At 48.7% G+C, this 20,686-nt stretch overlaps 1 protein-coding gene across 1 annotated transcript in view; it reads right to left on the bottom strand.

Moving 5' to 3' along the window:
- Positions 1–752: 752 nt before the first annotated feature.
- Positions 753–20,686, bottom strand: part of TBC1D31 (TBC1 domain family member 31) — a 40,252-nt gene continuing 20,318 nt past the window's right edge. Inside the window, exons 11-22 of the mRNA XM_015411051.1 lie at positions 18,148–18,281; positions 15,081–15,214; positions 13,023–13,202; positions 12,034–12,266; positions 10,634–10,786; positions 8,114–8,249; positions 7,163–7,255; positions 4,800–4,940; positions 4,371–4,565; positions 4,102–4,252; positions 2,378–2,500; positions 753–928 (exon numbers count right to left, since the gene is read on the bottom strand). Coding sequence (XP_015266537.1) covers positions 792–928; positions 2,378–2,500; positions 4,102–4,252; positions 4,371–4,565; positions 4,800–4,940; positions 7,163–7,255; positions 8,114–8,249; positions 10,634–10,786; positions 12,034–12,266; positions 13,023–13,202; positions 15,081–15,214; positions 18,148–18,281 — 1,810 coding nt within the window. The 3' untranslated portion in view covers positions 753–791. The remainder of the gene's footprint in view (positions 929–2,377; positions 2,501–4,101; positions 4,253–4,370; positions 4,566–4,799; positions 4,941–7,162; positions 7,256–8,113; positions 8,250–10,633; positions 10,787–12,033; positions 12,267–13,022; positions 13,203–15,080; positions 15,215–18,147; positions 18,282–20,686) is intronic.

Below are 20,686 nucleotides of genomic sequence, written 5' to 3'. Positions count from 1 at the left end.
GGGTGCAGTTATATAGCTGAATTATAGACCTCTCCCCAGTGAAACTCCCTGCAAATAAACACTGCAGGGAAAATGGTTCACTAAAGCACCCTGACACGCTAGCTTTCTTGAAGAAGGAAGTACTTGATAACAAGAGAGCACAAAAATTATACAATCTTTCCATATTCTTCCTATGGGATTATTTTGAACAGCAGCAAACGTCACGCAAGATAACTGAATTTAAAAAGAATAAGTCCAGTAGCACCCTAAAGACTAACAAAATTTGTGGTAGGGTATACCCTACCACAGATTTTGTCAATCTTTAAGGCGCTACTGGACTCTTACTCTTTTCTACTGCTAGAGACAGACACGGCTATCCATATTGACAGAATTAAGTGCAACAATTAACACAGACCATTTAAAATGGATTATATGTGTGAATGTAATCCTATTGCAATGAATAGGACTAAACAAGGTTGCATTCTAATACTATAAATACTGGCTAACTGGAAGAATAAACTGGAATAGATTTTAGGACAGCCCACTTGGGTTAAAGAGACATTGCCCAACTTTGAATTATGTGTGTGTATGCTAAACAGCTACTTTTTAATTGAGCTGGCCTTTTACTTTAAAATGTTTATTCAAAACACTGGCTTGAAATTACAGTAATACACTGACACATGTGAGTGGTTTCATTTTTTTATATACAAAAATATTTCTAGAAGCATTTACAACTGTCTAAAAAAACCAGTCTCTCTGATTCCCTATATGAAAATTCACTGAAGTTCTAGTGGCAGGCGGACCGTGTCCCTTCAGCTCCACTGTGCGTCTGGTGATGGGGTATATTTCGCCCGAGCCTGTGACGTAAGCTTTTGCCTCAGCTGTCTGACTTCTGCCATCAATTCCCGCTCTCTAGATTCCAGATGTTGCCGTCCTCTGTCTAAAGAAACTTAAAAAGAGAGAGAGAGAGACAAGAATAAGAACTAGCATTAGGAAGGGATTACAGGTTCAAAGTAATCTTTTCAGGATCAAAGCAGCCCCAAGTTATGTCTCACTGGAAAATGTTAACTCCCGGCTGTGATCTTTTGAAGCTTTAACATCTGCCAGGGTTCCACGCCAATGTTTAAAGTTCCTTAAGGGTATGGGGGGGAAAAGCATGTGGAGATCTGGCATGTCTCATGCTGTATCTTGCTCTTCCTCCAAAACAGTGGCCCATAGCACCCCCCTCCCTTATCCTTGCAAAGTAGGTTAAGCAGTGATACAACAACTGGCCTATGGTTAGCAATCTTCATAATAGAGCAGACTTGAATCCAGGTCTCTTTGTTCCAAGTTCACTCACTACACGGCTGCCTACACCTGTTGGTTATCACCATTAAAGCCCTTCACAACCTGGGGTCCACATATTTGAAGGACCGTCTCCTGCCGTATGGCCCTGTGCACCAACTATGGTGGTCTGCTGGCTATCCCACCACTCAGGGTGGACCATCTGGCATCAACCAGAGCCTGGCCTTTCCCCCTGTGGCTCTGTGGAATGGGCTCCCTGTAGAGGTCAGAGGCGCCCCTCCCAGAGATCTTTAGGAGGTGCTGCAAGGACTGGCTATTCGCTGGGCTTCTGAATGACAGCCAGTTTGGTGTAGAGCGTGGACTCTAATCAAGGAGAACCGGGTGTGATTCCCCACTCCTTCACATGCAGCTGATGGCGTGACCTTGGGTCAGTCACAAGTTCATTCAGAGCTGTTCTCTCAGAGCTCTCTCAGCCCCACTTACCTCACAAGGTGTCTGTTGTGGGGAGGGGAAGGGAAAGGAGGTTGTCAGCCGCTCTGAGACTCAGAGTGAAGGGTGGTATATCCGTGAGTTTACTGTATTGTTATTGATTGTTTTAGATGTATTGTATCATTTTATTGGTTTTAATGTTGTAAGCTGCCCTGAGCCGCTTTTGCGGGAGGGTGGGATAAAAATCTAATAAATAATAATAATAATATATAAATCCAATCTCTTCTTCTTTTAAGAGGGAAGGGGGGGAAGAGATGTGGGGTTTGCCATTTTATTTTGGTTTTAACGGAAAATGTTTCTACCTGTTCTTGTAAGCTGCCTTGAACCACGAGCAAGATGAGACATAACTGTTCAAACAAACAAATAAATAAATAAACCCCACGGTCAGACTTTCACAACTTTCAATGTGCGACTGCAGGAATGGGTCTACCTACTGAAACCAACTGCCCAGCTCTCGGGCCTAGGACCACGCGGTGAGCAGGGGCAAAGGGCAAAGACATCTTGCTGGATCACCCCCAGCATTGTGGATAACATATTCTTCCTATAACAGCCAAGCAACCAACTGGAAGAATGGAGAAGCAGCCAAGAGGGGAACTTAAAGAGACGACTCCTGGCTGATACTTACAGGGTACCGAGGAGTCCACTGCTGATGAATCGTTTAGGCAGACGTTGCCAGGCTGTGAAGCAGTTTTCGAGGGGGTCTGAGGGCCTTGTTGGGTCTGGGAGATTCTCAAGTCACGCAGCCTCTCTGCAGAAAACAGACAGGGGCGTTGCTAAGTTACAAGAAGGGCTAGGTACACGCTGTTCCGAGACATGCATTCTGAGCCAAGGATACCCAGTATTTATATACTCCGAAGCAGCAAAGAAAACCTTGCCGTTTTGAGAAGATGTGTAAACGGCAGTGTTCATAAAGGGCTAGATCCTACACACCGTGAGTGGAAGATGCTGTTCTTTTTCCGCCTTCCCCTCCTGTCCTTTCCCAGCCCACCCTCTGTGAGCATTGTAATGGGCAGGCCAGAGATTGGGGGACCTGAGACGGACAACAATCCATGTGATATGGGGGGCTGCAGTGGGGAGGAAGGAAGACGAGAACGATCCACCTCTTGGTAGTGTGTAGAGCTCAATCCAAAGTCTGCTTTTCTTTCAAAGTGCCCGCCCCAACCAGGGTGCAAAACATCAGTCAAATGGTGATACCATATAGGGTATGCTACAATGCAAAAAGTGCTCTCTGTTGAGACCGGGAACAGTGATTGGGATTAAGAGGCACATCACAGGACCGAAGCACTGCTGGTAATGCTTTCTAGGCTACAAATACCATCTCGAAAACTACAAGGAGCCTGAACGCTGGTCTCTTGTACCACCTCAATTCATTCTTACACCGGCATGGGCTTTGGAATAGTCTTCAATGGCAGCCACAAGCAGGACGCATTGCAACAGCCTAGCCTTGAGGTTCCCACAACTGTGCAAGCAGAAGCTGTTCAGCTTTTTGCAATGAAGCAATTACGCTCTACGAGCAGTGCCAACAGACCAAACTAAGCATGAGCTACTTTGGTGCAGGTGACAGAGGGATGGACAAAGTTTTGTATAGTGGTTAGGAGCCAGTTTGGTGTAGTGGTTAGGAGCATGGACTCTAATCTGGGAGAACCGGGTTTGATTCCCCACTCCTCCACATGCAGCTGATGGCGTGACCTTGGGTCAGTCACAAGTTCATTCAGAGCTGTTCTCTCACAAGCAGTACTCAAAAGAGGTCTCTTAGCCCCACCTACCTCACAGGGTGTCTGTTGTGGGGAGGGGAAGGGAAAGGAGACTGTAAGCTGCTCTGAGACTCCTTTGAGTAGTGAAGGACGGATAATAAATCCAGTCTCTCTCTCTAAAGGAAGTGCACTGGACACAATAGGGTGCGGTTGGTCTTCTGCCCAAGTGCCTGAGTTAGAATCCCTGCTGAGTTATCAAGTCCAGCCCAGCCCACCTTGGAAGTTTGAGAGGGATAATGTCCTGCTGTGCCTGCACATGCTCCAGGGAAGAAGGGCAAGATGCACATTTAAGAAGCCAAAGGAGACTCGTGGGGATGAGACTGGTGGCAGTGCCCTGTGCCAAAGTTTCTCCCACTCCATTTTGTCAGCATTATGGCAACTTAATTTGGGTCTGTAGCACCTGCATTCTGTCTTCCCTCTGAGGAGTTTGGAGCAGCAGGCCCCCATCTTATTCTCACGACCCACCAGGGAAGAGGGCTGGACTCAAAGTGCCCCCCTCCCATAGTGAATTGGTCTTCCCAGTCTGAGACCGAGTCTGCATCTGCTACTCCACACCCTGGCTTTCAAGCAGCTGCCACGCTTGGCGGCGACTCACCGAAATAGCCGTCGTCATCTTGAAGCTTCACTGCCAGCTCCACGGCGTCGTCCATTTCACGCTCCAGAAGCCGCTTCCGGTTGGCGTCCAGCACTGCGGTAATAGCCTGCTCCGCTGCCACCTGCTCTCTCTTTTCCAGAACTTCCTCCCACTAGCCAGGAGACAGACAGACAGACAGTGGACTAGTTCTGTTAGCCGCAGCGGTAGGGGTGGGGCTCTACAGGTGGGGCAATCCGAGAGTTGCCTCAGGCAGCCCTCCGAGCTCTTACTTTCTTAGCCTCCTCTTCTCTCAGGGTATCCAGCAGCTCCGACTCCATAGCTCTGTTGCCACGGAGGTGCTTCGCCAGCTCTTGATAGCACGCCTCACGGTCCAGATCCTCGCATCGCTGCTTGTGAAGGGCTTCAGCTCGCCAGTCGGCATCAATGAGCTGTTGGCCTGTCTTGGCCAGATGTTCTTCGGCCAGCTGAAGGAGACAAAGCGAGGCACTTTGTAAATAGCCACATACCTCAGGGATCCCCAACCTTTGAACCTACAGGCACCTTAGGAATCCTGACACACAGTGGTGGGCCCAGCCACAAAATGGCTGCCGCAGGAAGTGGGCCCAGCCACAAAATGGCTGCCGCAGCTTACTTAAGGGAGCAACTTTCAATGTGTTGCAAGAGATGTCTGCCCCTCAAGCTCAAATCGTTGTCCTTACAATTTGAGCGTTACGTTTGCCGGCCTGTTCCGCTTCAACCAGCCTCTGAAGGAGCTGGTCCTCAAGATCTGCCTTTCTTCTGTTGGCATTCAGCTCCCCTTTCATTTCCTGTGTCACCGTTTCCTCTTCTTTGACAAGTTTCTGTCAAGAAATAAAAGGGCACTGCTCCTGAGAAAGATACATACCCAACATTGGTGCGTTAACATTCACACAGCGCTTTGAACACCCAAAACAACTCACAGACATTATTTTTGTTGTTGTTGCTGTCAAGTTGGCAACTTGGTAGGGTTTTCGAGGCAAGAGGCCTTCAGAGTGGTTTGACATTGTCCGCCTCTGTGGCACAACCTTCGTATTCCTTGGAGGTCTCCCATCCAAATACTGGTTAGGGCCGACCCTGCTTAGCGTCTGAGTTCTGATGAGATTGGCCTAGCCTGGGCAATCCAGGTCACAGCAGAGGTTATCATGCGGCCATATTTATGAGAGGCCTGTAAAGCAGGCAGCCACGATCACCCTCGTGTTGCAGAGGAGAGACTGAGAGAGTGCGGTTTGCCTGGGTACACTAAGCAGGTTTGGGGACAGAGCTGAGACTTGAATCTGGGGGCATCCCAAATCCTGGCTCCTTTTTCTGAGCCATTGTGCTGCCCCAGCCCTTGGAAGGTGCTGGCAGAACCAGTTATGCACGCCCCCCGAAGGGCCTGCCTGCACTGCAGGTTGTCCAGCCTCCATTCCACGTGAGGGTCTTCGTTCTCAGTCTGCCTTTCCGCAGCTCACTTGCAGTCTGGTTTTCCATCCCCTCAGCGCCAACCACACCCTCTCAGCCTAACCTACCTCACAGGGTCATTGTGAGGATAAACATGGCGGAGGGGAAAGAAGACGGAGGCTGCTTTGGGCCCTCACCGGGGAGAAAGGCAAGATATAAAGTGAGTGTCGCTGCTCAGAAACGATACAAACTAACCTTTTGCTTTTGGTCTAATTTAATAACAGAAACTTTAGCGTTTGTATGACCCTTTCAGTGTTGGCAGCATTTCCATGTATATCACAGCAGTCTCAACGACAGCCCTGTAAAGGAGGCTAGTACGAGTAATCTCTGAGTTGCAGATTTGGAGAGCGAGGCTGAGAGAGGCGTCCCAAAGCCACACAGTGCAGCTGTAGCTGAAAGGTGACCGGCCAAGAACTGCCTGGATTTTGGCTGCATCTCCTCGCATTTCTCAGCCGAGACAGTGATGGGCTGGATTGGGGAATAAAAAGTTGCTCTGAATCTGCCTTGCTGAACAGGTGGAGCGGGTTCTAGAGTAACGGGATTCCAGTCACTTGCCATTTTGCATCGCACGTCAACAAGAGTTCACCCCTCTCTGACCCAGCGTGCTTCCCCCTGCCTTGACCCCCATCTTGGCTAGTGGAGAGGCTGTGGCTCAGATTCCCTGCAGAGACGGATCAGACTGGCATGAGCCAGAGGCCAAGGCATGCCCCCCCCCCCAAAGCAACACCAATATCACCTGCTTCTTATAAAGAGGAATAGTCAACTGATAGAGGGGTTGCAGTATAAAGTGACAAGAATGAATAGAACTACTGCAAATATGCAATCAATACTTAATAATTTTTCAGTAAGTACAAAATTATAAATCTCACATTTACAGTAATATTATGTTTATACAGATAAATAGATGAAATAGATGGACGAAACTCCCCGGAGCTGATGTTCCGTTTCGCGGCGACTTCTTCACACATCAAACCTCATAAAAGACGTGCTGTCACACGGTCACAGTCTTCCAACTGGATATTTCTTCGCTCCTAAATGTTTCTAATGCTCATTCGCGTTGTATTGTCAAACCACAGTGTCAATAGCGGGCTAATCAGCCTGACACTATGGTTTGACAATACAACGCGAATGAACATTAGAAACGTTTAGGAGCTGAGAAATATCCAATTGGAAGACTGTGACCATGTGAAGGCACATCATTATAAGGTTTGATGTGTGAAGAAGTCACCGCGAAACGGAACATCAGCGGGGAGTTTCGTCCATCTATTTCATCTATTTATCTGTATAAACATAATATTACTGTAAATGTATTTATAATTTTGTACTTACTGAAAAATTATTAAGTATTGTTTGCATATTTGCAGTAGTTCTATTCATTCTTGTCTCATAAAGAGGAAGGCCACAGCTCAGTCGTAGCGCTCCTGGCTTTGCATGCAGAGGGTTCCAAGTTCAATCCCCCCAATTAGAGAGACCGGCCAGTCTGTGACGTGGAAGACCTGAGATCCTGGGCAGCGGCTACCAGTCTGAGCGGACCCTACTGACCTCGACAGGACAGCCTCAAAGGGAAGGCCGCTCCCTGCGCAGCCACGCCACGCACGCTCACCTGCTCGAAAAGCCGCCTTTGAGCTTCCAGCTCCATCTGCTGCACTTCCACATCTCGAATGGTGGCGGCCGTTTCGCGATCTCTCAGGGACGCCTGGAACAGATGCACACAGGAGTGCCGAAAGAGTGAAACTGGTTCACTTTTCTTTGCCGGCCTCTCCCTTTCCTACCAAATATTTTGAACTGAACGAAGAAATCACAGGATGGGGTGGGGAGGAGCTCAAGGGTGACCCAAATCCAGCAGGACCCTCCCCGCTTCCCCACAAAATCGAGACAAGCACGGGTAAAACATCTTCCGCTCGGAAGGCTGAAGTCCAGCTATTCGGGGGCTGGAGACTCCCTCAGCTACTTGGCTCTGGAGAATCCAGTTCTCCTAGGCTCAAGAAGTCACTCTGCAGCCTTTGGAAAAAGAGAAGCTGCTGAAGAAGACGCCTCAGGTAGTCCTTCTAGTGGCCACTCCCTGGCAGTCCTGATAAAAGGACCTCAGCCAGGAAGTGCTGGGACTTCGCCTGAGACCCTGGGGAAAAGCTGCCAATAAGAGCTGAGAATGTTAAACCAGAAGGACCAACGGCCTGAGCTGATACAAGGCAGCTTCAGGCGTTCATTTTTCCTGAGAGGAGAGAGAGCCCTGTTGTCTCTGTGCATCACTTCTGGATCGACTGATGGAGCAGAAAGAGAAAGATGGGAGTGCTGACATGCATAAAAGCAGAGGGGGGAAAGGTTTGGAGACGAGGAAAGGCCTGGGATTTGAGCTGAACAAGGTACCCTCCTCCCCAAATCCTTGGAACTGCACCCAGGCCACCCCCCACCTTCTAAGTTTCCGAAAGCCAGAATCCACCCACTCAATTTGCAGGCTCCATTAAGGTGAGGAAGTGGGACACAGCACAACAGCAAGCCAACATGCGCGTCGATACAACTTTGATTTCGCAAGGTTGCCTCTCGCTCGGGTTACCTTTCTCGCAATTTCGTCGTCGAGCCTGTTCAGCTCCATTTCCCGCTGATCTTGCTGGTATTTCAGAAAGCGCCTCCTTGCGGCTTCCAGTAACTGCAGCTCCTTGACTTTCAGCTCTCTCTTTACGGCGGCCAGCCTTTGAAAGCCAACCCCCCACCGACCAACAGGAATTAAAAGGACGTACATTTTCCCCGAAGCAGCAACAGAGACTTCTTGTGACCTGGTGTGGCTGTTTCCTGCACTGGCCTTATGCATGTCCCCAACGAAGACAAGAGGAAGCTCCCTGTAAGGGGCTCGCCTCCCTCTGGGAGACACTCCCAACAGCCACCGAGGCTGTGCTGAACTGGGCTACCCATGAATGACATGACATAACCTCTACTGGTCTTCGCTTTGACCTTCAAGGCCATGAGCAGTCAGAGATCCACATATCTTCAGGACCGCCTCTCCCAATACACCCCTGGAAGAGCATTGCGCTCTAGGAATAAGAATCTCCTGGTGGTCCCCGGCCCGAGAGAGATCCAGCGGTCCTTGACTAGGGCCAGGGCCTTTTCGACCCTGGATCCTGCCTGGTGGAACTCTCTGCCAGAGAACATCAGTGCCCTGTGGGATTTACTATCATTCCGTAGGGCTTGCAAGGCAGAGATGTTCCGCCAGGCGTTTGGTTGAGGACAGCGATGGTCTGGCACTCCCATCTCCCCCTTTCCCCCTCCATACCAGGGGGCAGGTGGCTACTGAAATTATCTGTCCTCTTGGATATAGCACTGTTTTTCTGACAAATGGTTTTAATATATTTTAATGCTGTTTAAATTTCTTATATGTTGTAATTTACCTTTGATGTAAACTGCCCTGAGCCCTGTTTCAGGGAAGGGCAGCCTAGAAGAAGAAGAGATTGGATTTATACCCTGCCCTTCACTTGGAGTCTCAGACTACTTTCCCTTCCCCTCCCCACAACAGACACCCTGTGAGGTGGGTGGGGCTGAGAGAACTCTGACACAAACTGCTCTTTTTCAAGGACAGCTGTGCCAGAGCTTGTGACTGACCCAAGGTCACACCAGCAGGTGCAAGTGGAGGAGTGGGGAATCAAACCCGGTTCTCCCAGATTAGAGTCCGCACACTTAACCACTGCACCAAACTGGCCTAGCCAATTGAATGAAATAAATAAATACCAAACCAGACTGCAGGCGCTGCGTCTAAGACTCTTTAGTGCTATGTTCCAATCAGAGAGGTCCCTGCCCCCATTTTCCAACGGGGTGAATGTTCAACTCCCCCCCCTTAACCTTTTCATATATATCTATACTCCCGTCTTTCTCCCTGATAGGATCCACAGGAGCTTACATTGTTCTCCTCTCCTCCCTTATAGCCTCACAACAATCCTGTGAGGTAGGTTAGGCTGAGAGCGTGTGGCTGGCCTAAGGTCGCCCAGTGAGCTTCCACGGCAGAGTGAGGATTTGAACCTGGGCTTCCCAGCTGCTGTTCTAACCACTAACCACTAACCACTTGCTCTCCGTGCGGCACCAGGAAGAGGACAGGAGAGGCTTTGCCCTCCACACCGTCACTGTGCTGAAAGAAGTACACTGCATTGGTCAGGCGGCACCTGGAATACCGTGTGCAGTTCTGGAGGCCTCACTTCAAAAAGGATGCGGACAGGATGGAGCAGGTGCGGAAGACAGCGACGAGAATGATCAGGGGCCTGGAGACTTGAGTCCTACGAGGAAGCACTGAGGGACCTGGGGATGTTCGGTCTGGAGAAGAGGAGGCTGAGGGGGGACTTGATTGCTCTCTCTAAGTATCTGAGCTGTCAGAGCATGGAAAGGAGCTATTCCTGTTGGCAGCAAGGGATAGGACTCCCAATAAGAGGTTTCAATTAAGGGCCGGAAGGTACCGGCTGGATATTAGGAAAAACGTTTTGACAGTCAGAGTGGTGCAACAGTGAAATCAGCTACCGAGGGAGGTGGTGAGCTCCCCCTCACTGGCAGTCTTCAAGCAGCGGCCGGACAAACCCTTGTCAGGGATGCTTCAGGCTGATCCTGCATTGAGTGGGGGTCGGACTACACGGCCTATATGGCCCCTTCAAGCTCTGTGATTCTAGGATTCTATAAGTCGCACCTGCGAAACCTCTCTATGCTGAACACCTAATGGAAATAAAAGTCCCCTCTAGGACTGGGAACAGGAGACTCAGGCTCAGAGCCCCACTCAGCCAGGACGCTGTCTGACTGACCCTGTCCCTTCACACCTCCGCCAAGCTTGACTTCTCCTCACAGCATCATTGCAAGGATAAGAGAAAGGAGAAAACCAGGAATGCCCACAAGCTCCATGAAGGAAGGGTGGGCTACAGGCGTTTCGATGCAGCCCTTTGAGTTTTCCAGGGCCTCAGCAGATCAACCCTGCCCTGAGAAGCCAGAGCTCTTTCCAGCGGTGCTCCAAGGAGGCCAAATCCTGCAGTTCCAGAAGAGCAGCCTCCTCAGTTAGAGCCTCAGCAGCTTCTACCAACAAAACGGAGGACCCTAAAATGGAAAGTACCTCTGCCTCTGCTCCGCCAGCTTCTCCTCTTCCTTGAGCAGAATCTTCCGCCTCTGCTCCTCAGCCTCACGGAGGAGCTCTTGCTTCCGATACCACTTTTCGTCGTCCACCTTCCGCTGGACCGCTTTTGCTTCGACCTCATGGACGAGTTGCCTGCAATGTAGAGAACCAGGCTACACTTTTCCATCTATGGTGGGCTTCGAGCAAGCCTCAGTAAAAGCACGGTTATGTCTGAACACTTGCTTTCTATTACTGAACACCTTTAACCTCTGCTTAGCATTCGGAAGTCCCCAGTTTCAGTCCCTGGCATCTCCTGTTAAAAGGGCTGGGCAGTAGGTGATGTGAAAGACCTCTACCTAAGACCCTGGAGAGCTGCCGCTGGTCTGACAAGACAGTATGGACTTTGACAGACCAATGGTCTGATTGCGTACAAGGTTAGTTAGGAATAGAAAAGGGCCAACTCTAAAAATCTAATCATAAAATATACAAAAATATATATGTGTGTTTATTCAACATAAATTAAAATAACAAACAAGGGCCCATTCATACCTCATATAAAACTATAAAAACATACAAGGGCTAATAAGATAGACCTAATCAGATAGACCTAACGCGTTTCGGGCTTTACAGGCCTTCTTCAGAGGTCTAATGCATACAGAACATATAGGCTGATGTGTAAAAATACATACAATTCTACATATACAAAATATGGAATAAAGACCAGAGATCAATTGTTCCAAAGTTTAACCACTGGGCAAGGAAAAGAAATACAGAAATACAAATGAAGCCTCCAGTGAAATCACATGTCCAGTGGTACTTCTCTCTGGTCAACTGTATATTCATCTAAGGTTGTACAGCCAAATGTTCCAAATGTTCTGTATGCATTAGACCTCCGAAGAAGGCCTGTAAAGGCCGAAACGCGTTAGGTCTATCTGATTAGGTCTATCTTATTAGCCCTTGTATGTTTTTACAGTTTTATATGAGGTATGAATGGGCCCTTGTTTGTTATTTTAATTTATGTTGAATAAACACACACATATATTTTTGTATATTTTATGATTAGATTTTTAGAGTTGGCCCTTTTCTATTCCTGACTAACCTTTTTAGGTTCTGAATTCTAGGTTTAGGTTCAGTTTTTTCCCCTTTTTTCTTCTCTGTTCTTTCTGATTGCGTACAAGGCAGCTTTGTATGTGCTTATGTGTGATGGGGAAAACAGGCCAGCGTGTGCACCATGGTTCTGTTTTAGGAGCTTGGGCTAGACCACCTTCAAGCCCAACGTACCTTGGAAATTCTTAATTTCTCCCCCACCTTATCTGCACACCATTCTTTTCTTTTTTCTTTTTTGAACTAGGCACAAAAGAGAGATGCCCCCTCTGTCCCCCGGTCTCCTCAAGCGATACCTCTCTCTCAGGTACTCGATTTCCTCCTGCCGGATCCGCTCTCGCTCTTGTGACTGGTAATCCACAATGAACTTGGGGTACTTATTAAATATTGGGTACTGCCCCTTAGTCAGGGGCACAAAGTCATCCAGCGTATGCTGGGGATGGATGTCTGCCGGGGTGCACTCCATGAGATGGTAGGCCTCCTTCATCATGGCGTTGAGATCCAAGTTGTTTCGGTGATGGAAGAAATACTGCAAGAAAGATAATCTTGCTTAAGGCGCAACACGTTCACAGAAAGAACACTTTGTTCTCTTTGGTTAAAACTTTCCCCAAATCTGCTCACCTGGTTCACCAGTGGGGGAGGGGCTGGAAACAGAGAATCACAGAATCATAGGAGTTGGAAGGGACATCCAAGGTCATCTAGTCCAACCCCACGCACAGTGCAGGAAATTCACAACTACCTCCCCCACCACACACCCCCAGTGACCCCTGTTCCATGCCCAGAAGAGGGCAAAAAGAACCCGCTCCAGGATCTCGGGCCAAGCTGGCCTGGAGGACAATTGCTTCCTTTCCCCAAAGTGGTGACTGGCATTTCCCTGGGCGTGTACGAAAGGACCATGAGAACTAAGCACTGAGGCAACCCTTCCTGCCCTCCCTCCCATGATCTGCCTAAGTTCACAGAGAGAGTGTGAGAGTGCACTTGATGCTATTATAGAGCACGGCCACCCATTTTTTAAATATTTATTTATTTAAAATATTTTAGCTACCTTTCTACCTTTAAGGCAGCTTACAATATACACAGAACAAAAACATAAAAATACATAAAAAAAAAAAAACACAAATCGAAACCACAATTTACAACTAAGCCAATCAAATGCTGTCCTGAATGCAACCTATGATGGGGCTGGGTTGTGCAGCTAAAAGTGTCACACAACTCAAGTCTCCCTGAAGGCAGAGCAGGCCCTGAGAATATAGAACATGACCCTCTCAAACAGTGAAATATTTACCTCAAAGTCTTCTTTCTGATTACAGTGAAGCAGAGGCGCTCTGGAACATATCACGTAAGCGGCAACAAGCATCAGGAGGTACGAAGGGTGGTTGGAGAAGACGTTGTCAAACATTTTTAGCCATTCTTCTCTTGTCAGTACCTCAGAGAACATGGTTTCTAGAAGTGGCCAAGCGTATACCTGAAGTAGTATGAATGAGGCAATTAGGAGTTGTTGTGGACCCAGTGATAATAAATGGCCTTGAATGGCAAGTTTTTTTTTTTTTAATGGACAGCTTTTCGTCACAAAAAAACCCCTCTAGCTCCCTTCTTAACTGTATGAGCCCAGCATCGCCTGCATCATCTACTAACAGCCCTCCTATATCTCAGGCAGAAGGAAAACTTGGTTCTTCAGGAATCCAGACACACACTTTATCCCCCAACTCATGTTCAGACATGAAATATGTTTTCACCTGCCACCACAGGGCGCAACAGCGCTTCCCTCGGAAGCAACGGTGCTACCCTTCTTCAGAAAAGGCCAACTAGGGCCCCGGTCACACGGAGCATTTGCCGCGCTAAAAATACGGATGATAGGCAGATTTTCCTGGCGCAATCACACCGCAACATCTGGGAAGCATAGTGCTCCCATGGCTATCCTGTGGCGTCCCACCAAAGATGCGGACTAAAAAACTAGTGCTTATGAGGTACTGGTTTCCGGACACCGCGGGGCAAGGGCGGGCGTCTGATTGCGTTTCCGGTGGAATCCCGTGGCATCCGGCGCCCGCCGATGTTCCTTTGCAAACAAGGGAACAAGGGTTTCCCCCAAAAAAATCTCTACAGGATGTGCAAAAGCACCCAACGGCGCATGCGCACAAACTTCGGTAAAAACCACCTGTTTGCCATGGAAGCGGCACCTAGCGATTGCTGCTGTGATCGCGCCGCGCTGCTTCTCTGCCGTGCTGCAGGATAGCCATGTGATTGGCACCTCACCCCCTAACCACGGGACCTCAATGGGACGTGTGATCGGGTGGCCGCACGTTATTTTGCTCCGGGGCAAACAGCCACGCTTCCCCCCCGCATTTTCCGGCCCATGGGACCGGGACCAGGATTACAGAATAAGTCCAGCCTCACAGCAAATACGGTCAAGTTGCTGAGGCAAAACACACAAAAGCCTTGTGGCATCTTAAAGACTAACAAGAGTATTATGACGCTTTTCATTTGTTTATTTTTAAGGAACCATGAGACTGCCGTCGGTTTTTGCTGGCCGGAGCCTTGGTCCAAATTCACACGTGAAGGAGAATGTGGCAGGGATGAGGCCGCGGCAGGGATTGCTCCGCTTCAGCTTGTGAGTGATGAACTCCAGAGCTGACCCGTCACATTAAAAAATCTCCATGCAAACAGAAAACTAACACAGCCAAGACAGAAGTTCTAAAGCCCCCCCCCCCCGCGCTTTCTTTGCTGTACCCATTCTGTAATTGCAGGGAGCTTTTAAACTGAGAGGCGCATTCCAAAATGCCGCCCACTCCACCTACAGTATGAAGTAGGGCAGTCCATCCTACCACCTCACTCTCCGCCTCACTCTCCAGCACGTGCGAAGCAGGCTTGCGAGGCCAGAGGGTAGCAATGCCATTGGGTCACATGCCTGCAGTGACCAATGTCACAAGAAAGATTAAGCAGCCTGCTAACCCAGAAGGAATTCCTCATTCAACAAGGGCAAATGGGTTAGTTGGAATGTTAGAACAGAGAATGGCTTCCAGTTAGGGAAAAATAACAATCTTTCTTTGCCCCCAAGAACATTCATCAGGCACACAAGAGTGGAACAGAAAGCAAACAAGGTACAGCCCCCTTTATGGGATAATTTTCGACCCTAAGCAGCAGCCAGAAGGTGTTCTGGGTAAGGAAGGCCAAGGAACCTCAGAACCATTTTGAAGAGGTCCCTATTGGGATGGAGCTTCAGCTGAACCAATGGTTCTTCCTTCCTATTGCCCTGGGGGGTGCTTGTCCACTGGGGCCATCTCATCCCACTGCTGCTCCCCTTGGCAATGGGTGTGCTCTTCTCAAAAACACGCTGAAATTGTACCTGTGATGTTATATTGCAGGTCATCAAATGATGCAGCAGTTCCTTGTCGTGATGGGCCAGGAGGTTTTCCACCATGCTTAGAACATTGATGGGAGGATTGGGGAAAAACTCAAACCAGTGTTGACACCAGTTCACTGGAAAAAAGAAAATAAAACCGCTGCTTGGAGACCTTTCCATCGTCTAGCAACAGCACATAAGTGACATTTCGCCTTGTTTCCCTCTCCTCTGCCCCATCAGGGTCGCTCCATACATTCCATACATTGGAGGTGAATACATGCATTGCCTTCACCAGGTAAAGGTTCCAGGAAGCCACAACTGGTTCAGCTCCTTATTGTGTATACGCATGGGAAGGATAGGATAGGATACACGTATTGTGTGCTTGCTCTCTTTCTCCAACACGTTAATCAGTCCCAGCATTCCTACCCTGGAATCTGAACGAGGGAGGACATCTTTTCTGACGGCACTGCCATTTTTATAATACGTCTGGAATTCCATTTACTTAACGAGTGCACTAGTTGAGTGTAGGGGCTTGGCAGTGAATCAGGAAATCCATGGTTCAAATCCCACTCCCCCACCAACTTTCTAGGAGAAGTTAAGCACTTAAGAAGAGCCCTGCTGGATCAGACCAATAGTCCATCTAGTCCAGCATCCTGTCTCACTGTGGTCAACCAGTTCCTCACCATGGCTAGTAGACACTGATAGTTATCCTCCATGAATCTAATCCCCTTTTAAAGTTGTTTATTCCTGTGGCCATCACTACATCTTCTTGCAGTGAGTGCCACATTTTAATCACTCCCTGTGTAAAGTATTATTTCCCTTTGTCCATCCTGAACCTACTGCCCATCAGCTTCATTGGCAAGCATGTATCCCCTCTTAGCCTTTAGCTTTATTTAAAGCATTTGTATGCCACCTTCCCACCCAGCTTTGGGTCCCCAAGGCAGTCAACAGTTGCAACATAAAAAGAAGCTTTAAAATACAAATTACTAAAATGTGTAAACAACAGAGACACCTAAACAGGAAGGATGGCCACTGAAAATCCGTAAGGGAATGCCAAACGGAGAAGTCTTCACCTGCTGACGGAAGACAATGATTGAGGGGGACAGATGAACTTGCCTGGAAAAGCCGAGTTCCACAGTGCTGGTGCCACAACTAAGCAGGCCCTTTCTTGGGTGGCTACCCTTCTAGCCTGAGATGGCAGGGGCACCCAAAGCATAGCCTCTGACGATGCCCAGAGTGGTAATATAGGGATACAACAAGCTGTGGGAGAAGGCCTGTGGCCTGTGGGAGAAGGGAGAAATTTGGAAGCCCCCTCCCGTTCTTCCCTTCAAACATTTTATAAGTTCTCGTGGGCTAGAGCAGGCTGATTCTGCCACCCCCCATCTGATCTCATGGAACAATGGTCACTGTGTGTGTGTGTGTGTGTGTGTGTGGGGAGGTATTTGTGAATTTCCTGCATTGTGCAGGGGATTAGACTAGATGACCCTGGAGGTCCCTTCCAACTCTTGTGATTCTACGCTATTCCCTCTGAAGCATTCTCTGACCTAACATCAGGCCACTGTTTCTCTTTATGGCTAATTTACCCAGTCATATTTCCTGCATGCCTGGGGTGTCCCCAGAATATGCGAAGACTAATACCTAGCCTGGTTTTGTTCTTTTAAGGATCAACACGGGGTAGTCCTAGTCTCCTGTCAGATACAGCAAAACTGACCTACCTCATAAGGCTGTTATAAGGATTACTGGCATAATATATGTGAAGAGCTTTACAAATGCCAAGTACCAGGTGTTATTTCCTGCGGGAGCGCACATGAGCAGAGCTCCGGCAGTAAGGAGCCCAGGGGGCGGGCACATGCAACAAGCCCCACCCCCTGCTCCCTGCAGCCCTCAGTTGGGCCACAAGGAGCAAGAAGCAGCCAGGTAAGTTGCAGAGCCCCCGGCCCACCTTCAGGTACAAGCACTCCCTCCTCTGTGAGGGCAGATCTGTGCATTCCCCCCCCCCAATAGCTAGCAATCCAAAATAGTCCAGTGGAGCCTGAGCAGTGGGTGTTGACTTCTGACACACTTCTGGTGATGTCAGGGGGTGTGGCATATGCAAATAAGTTATGCTAATGAGCTCCTGCACCTCTTTTTCTACAAAATGACCCCTGCCAAGTACCATCATGTATATTATACAAGAGGTGGTTCCCAACATGACCTCTCACTCTGGAGTGGACCAAGAAATAAAACTCAGACCAGTGATATACAGACAGAGGGAGGAGTGGTAGACAGGAATGGCTGAAGCCACAGGGGTTTCCTCCACGATGAACATTTATTTATGTCACCTTTTACCCGCCTTTCTCTCAATGAGGGACTCAAGGCAGCAAAACATACAACTGCATTATACAGAGTCCAACCACTGGTCCACCTAATCCAGTGTTGTCCATCACAACCAGCAGTGCCTCTCTGGGGTGTCAAGCAGAGAAAGTAGAAAAGAGCAAGAGTCCAGTGGCACCTTAAAGTCTAGGAAGATTTGTGGCAGGGTAGGAGCTTGTATGAGTCAAAAGCTCATAGCCTACCTCAAATTTTGTTAGTCTTTACGGTGCTACTGGATTCTTGTCCTTTTCTACTGCTTTTTGTTGTTGTTCAGTCGCACAGTCGACTCCGACTCTTCGTGACCCCATGGACAAGATCACGCCAGGCCCTCCTGTCTTCCGCCGTCCTCTGAAGTTTGCTCAATTTCATGTTCGTTGCATCTATTTGCTTCTACAAACAGACTAACTCAGCTACCCGTCTTGATCTAAGCAGAGAAAGGTATCTCCTAACAGCAGAGAGCCCTTTTAACTGGAGATGCCACAGACCTCCTGTACGCGCAGCATGCAGGATGACCATGACCTAGTCAATCTCCCTCAGCCTAACTTCCCATGTTAAAAGGTTAATGGGGGGAATCAAACTGGGAGGAAGAACTATGCATACCCCCCGAGCTCTGTGGCACCCCCTCAGCTTCATGGAGAAGAGGTGGACACAAACAAATGGCCAAGGATGCCCGCTGGTGCAGATCGGGTGGCACCCCCTTTTGGAAATCCTGCCTTACCTATGACAGTGGCCACCACTTCAAAGCAGATGAGCTGGTTGTTCTGGAAGAGTTTGACAAAAGGGAAGGCCAGCAGAGGGATGTAGGGCATCTCGCCAAAGATGGCGGACCAGTGAGCTAGAGCAGACAACGTCCTGCGCGACAGAGAGAAGCAACAGTTTAGGAAAAAATCTTGTGGCGCAAAGAGTTAATCTGCTCCAGAGTCCACGGCCCTTTCCAAAGAGCCAAAAGTGCTGTTATTCTTCATTTGTACTCCACCTTTCTCCTCAAAGGGAACCCGAGGCAGCTTACATCATTCTCCTCTCCATTTCATCCTCACAACAATCCTGTGAGGTAGGCAAGACCAAGAGTGGGAGACTGGCCCAAGGTCACCCAGTGAGCTTCCATGGCATGAGTCGCCCAGTTATTAGTCTGACACTCTTAACAACTACACCACACTGGCTCTCAAACGTCACATTGGCTGGGAAGACTGAAAAACCACCAGTGACAAATGTCACCTTTTCAATTTTTTGTTTGTATTAAAAATAGTACATGCTATCGTTCTGTCCCAAGAGGAAGTAAAGGCAGCTTAGAAAGAAAACCAGGTTAGCAAAAAGATGAATGCAACAGAAGCACAACAGGCCACCTGGCATGGCATTCCAACAGGGGCTTTAGGGATCAAAGGAGAGCTGTGTGAAGAGTGATTAACACATGGAATTCACTGCCACAGGAGGTGGTGGTGGCTACAAGCATGGACAGCTTCAAGAGGGAACTGGATAAACATATGGAGCAGAGGTCCATCAGTGGCTATTAGCCACAAGGTACAGATAGGAACTCTCAGGCTGGGGCAAGTGATGCTCTGTATTCTTGGTGCGGGGGGGCAGCAGTGGGAGGGCTTCTAGTGTCCTGGCCCCACTGGTGGACCTCCTGATGGCGCCTGGTATTTTTGGCCACTGCGTGACAGAGTGTTGGACTAGATGGGCCACTGGCCTGATCCAACATTGGCTTCTCTTGTGTTCTGTGCAGTTGAGTTTGGATGAAGAACCCAAGCAGCATTCCCTGAGAAATCTTGTGGATGTCTACAGTTGCAGTGGGTGGGGCTTCTTGTCTGCTTGCTGGAGGGGAGAAATTGTACAAAGGTGGCAAGAACTCCCTCCTCAGATTTCCTGCTGTTTTGGTTGTCTTGAGACCCCCGATCTTGCGATCTACCCTGAGCCCACTTTGGGGAGGATGGAATAAAAAAAAAATCTCAAAATAAGTAAATTTATAAGGTCCCAGGTTCAATCCCCGGCATCTCCAGTTAAAAGGACCGGGTAGTAGGTGATGTGAAAGATCTCCACCTGAGACCCCGGAGAGCCACTGTCAGTCAGAGTAGACCATACTGACCTTGCTGGACTAGTAGTTTGATTCAGTATAAGGCAGCTTCATGTGCTTTTACCACTTACTAGTTTTATAGTATGGGCTGCCTCAAAGTGTGGAAAAGTGGCACTTGCATAAATGTGCCCCCCTCCCCATGTGAGCCGCTTTGGCGGGAGGGCAGGGTAGAAATCCAATAAATAAATAAATAGTTTGTAAGCAAAAAAATCTGGCACCCCTGGGAGAGGAGTCAAGCGCAGCCTTTTCTCCTACTTTTCTACTTGCAGGGAATGGATCTCCTACTGCTTCCATTACATAGTGAGAAAAACGTGATTCCCTCGGCTGTAATACCTGAAGGTACTACAATCCACACTACCACGGCCTTAAAGACTGAACATCAAATATTTTGAAGCAAGTCAGATGAGGGGCTGCAGGTATTTCCACAGGAGTACTTTAGGCACCCCCTCCTGTGTGCCACTCACAGGGAAGGGAAACCAGATGTAGCTATGGGGCAGGCATGGAAGAACTCGGGAGATGATGTCCCTTGACATAGGGCTGAACCAGGCAGAATCAGCCCCAAGCTCCTCCACTGCTGATTGGGAGGGGTTTTTTGGGGGGAGGGGGAGAATGGGCAAGATTAAACTGGGGAAGATGTAACCACTTACTTCAAAGGTCGTGACCATTTACCGCAAAGGTCATGGAAGTCACTGAGTGACTTCAGGCGAGTCGCTGTCTCTCAGCCTAACATAAAAACATCAAGAGAGTCCTGCTGGATCAGACCAACGGTCCATCTATTCCAGCATCCTGTCTCACGCAGTGGCCAGCCAGTTCCTCTGGAGGGCCAACAACAGGGCATAGAGGCTGAGACCTTCCCCTGATGTTGCCTCCTGGCTCTGGGATTCAGAGGTTTAGTGCCTCTGAATGTGGAAGTTCCCCTCAGTCACTGAGGCTAGTAACCACTGAAAGGCCTACCCTCAGCATGGCTAGTAATCACTGAAACAATCCCTCCATGAATCTATCTAATCCTCCTTTTAAAGCTGTTTATTCCTGTGGCCATTACTACATCCTCTGGCAGAGAATTCCACATTTTAACCACTCTCTGTGTAAAGAAGTAAAGACCCATACCCGTAACCTACCTCATTTGGTTACTGTGAGAGCAAAGTAAGAGCGGAGAACAGTGTACGCCATCCTAAGCTTGCTAGAC

Source organism: Gekko japonicus, unplaced genomic scaffold (genome assembly GCF_001447785.1).
Source record: "Gekko japonicus isolate JY-2015 unplaced genomic scaffold, Gekko_japonicus_V1.1 scaffold580, whole genome shotgun sequence".
In the NCBI taxonomy this organism is placed as follows: Eukaryota; Metazoa; Chordata; class Lepidosauria; order Squamata; family Gekkonidae; genus Gekko; species Gekko japonicus.
The sequence above is the reverse complement of the archived record's forward strand: the minus strand, read 5'-3'. Positions and strand labels throughout refer to the sequence as shown.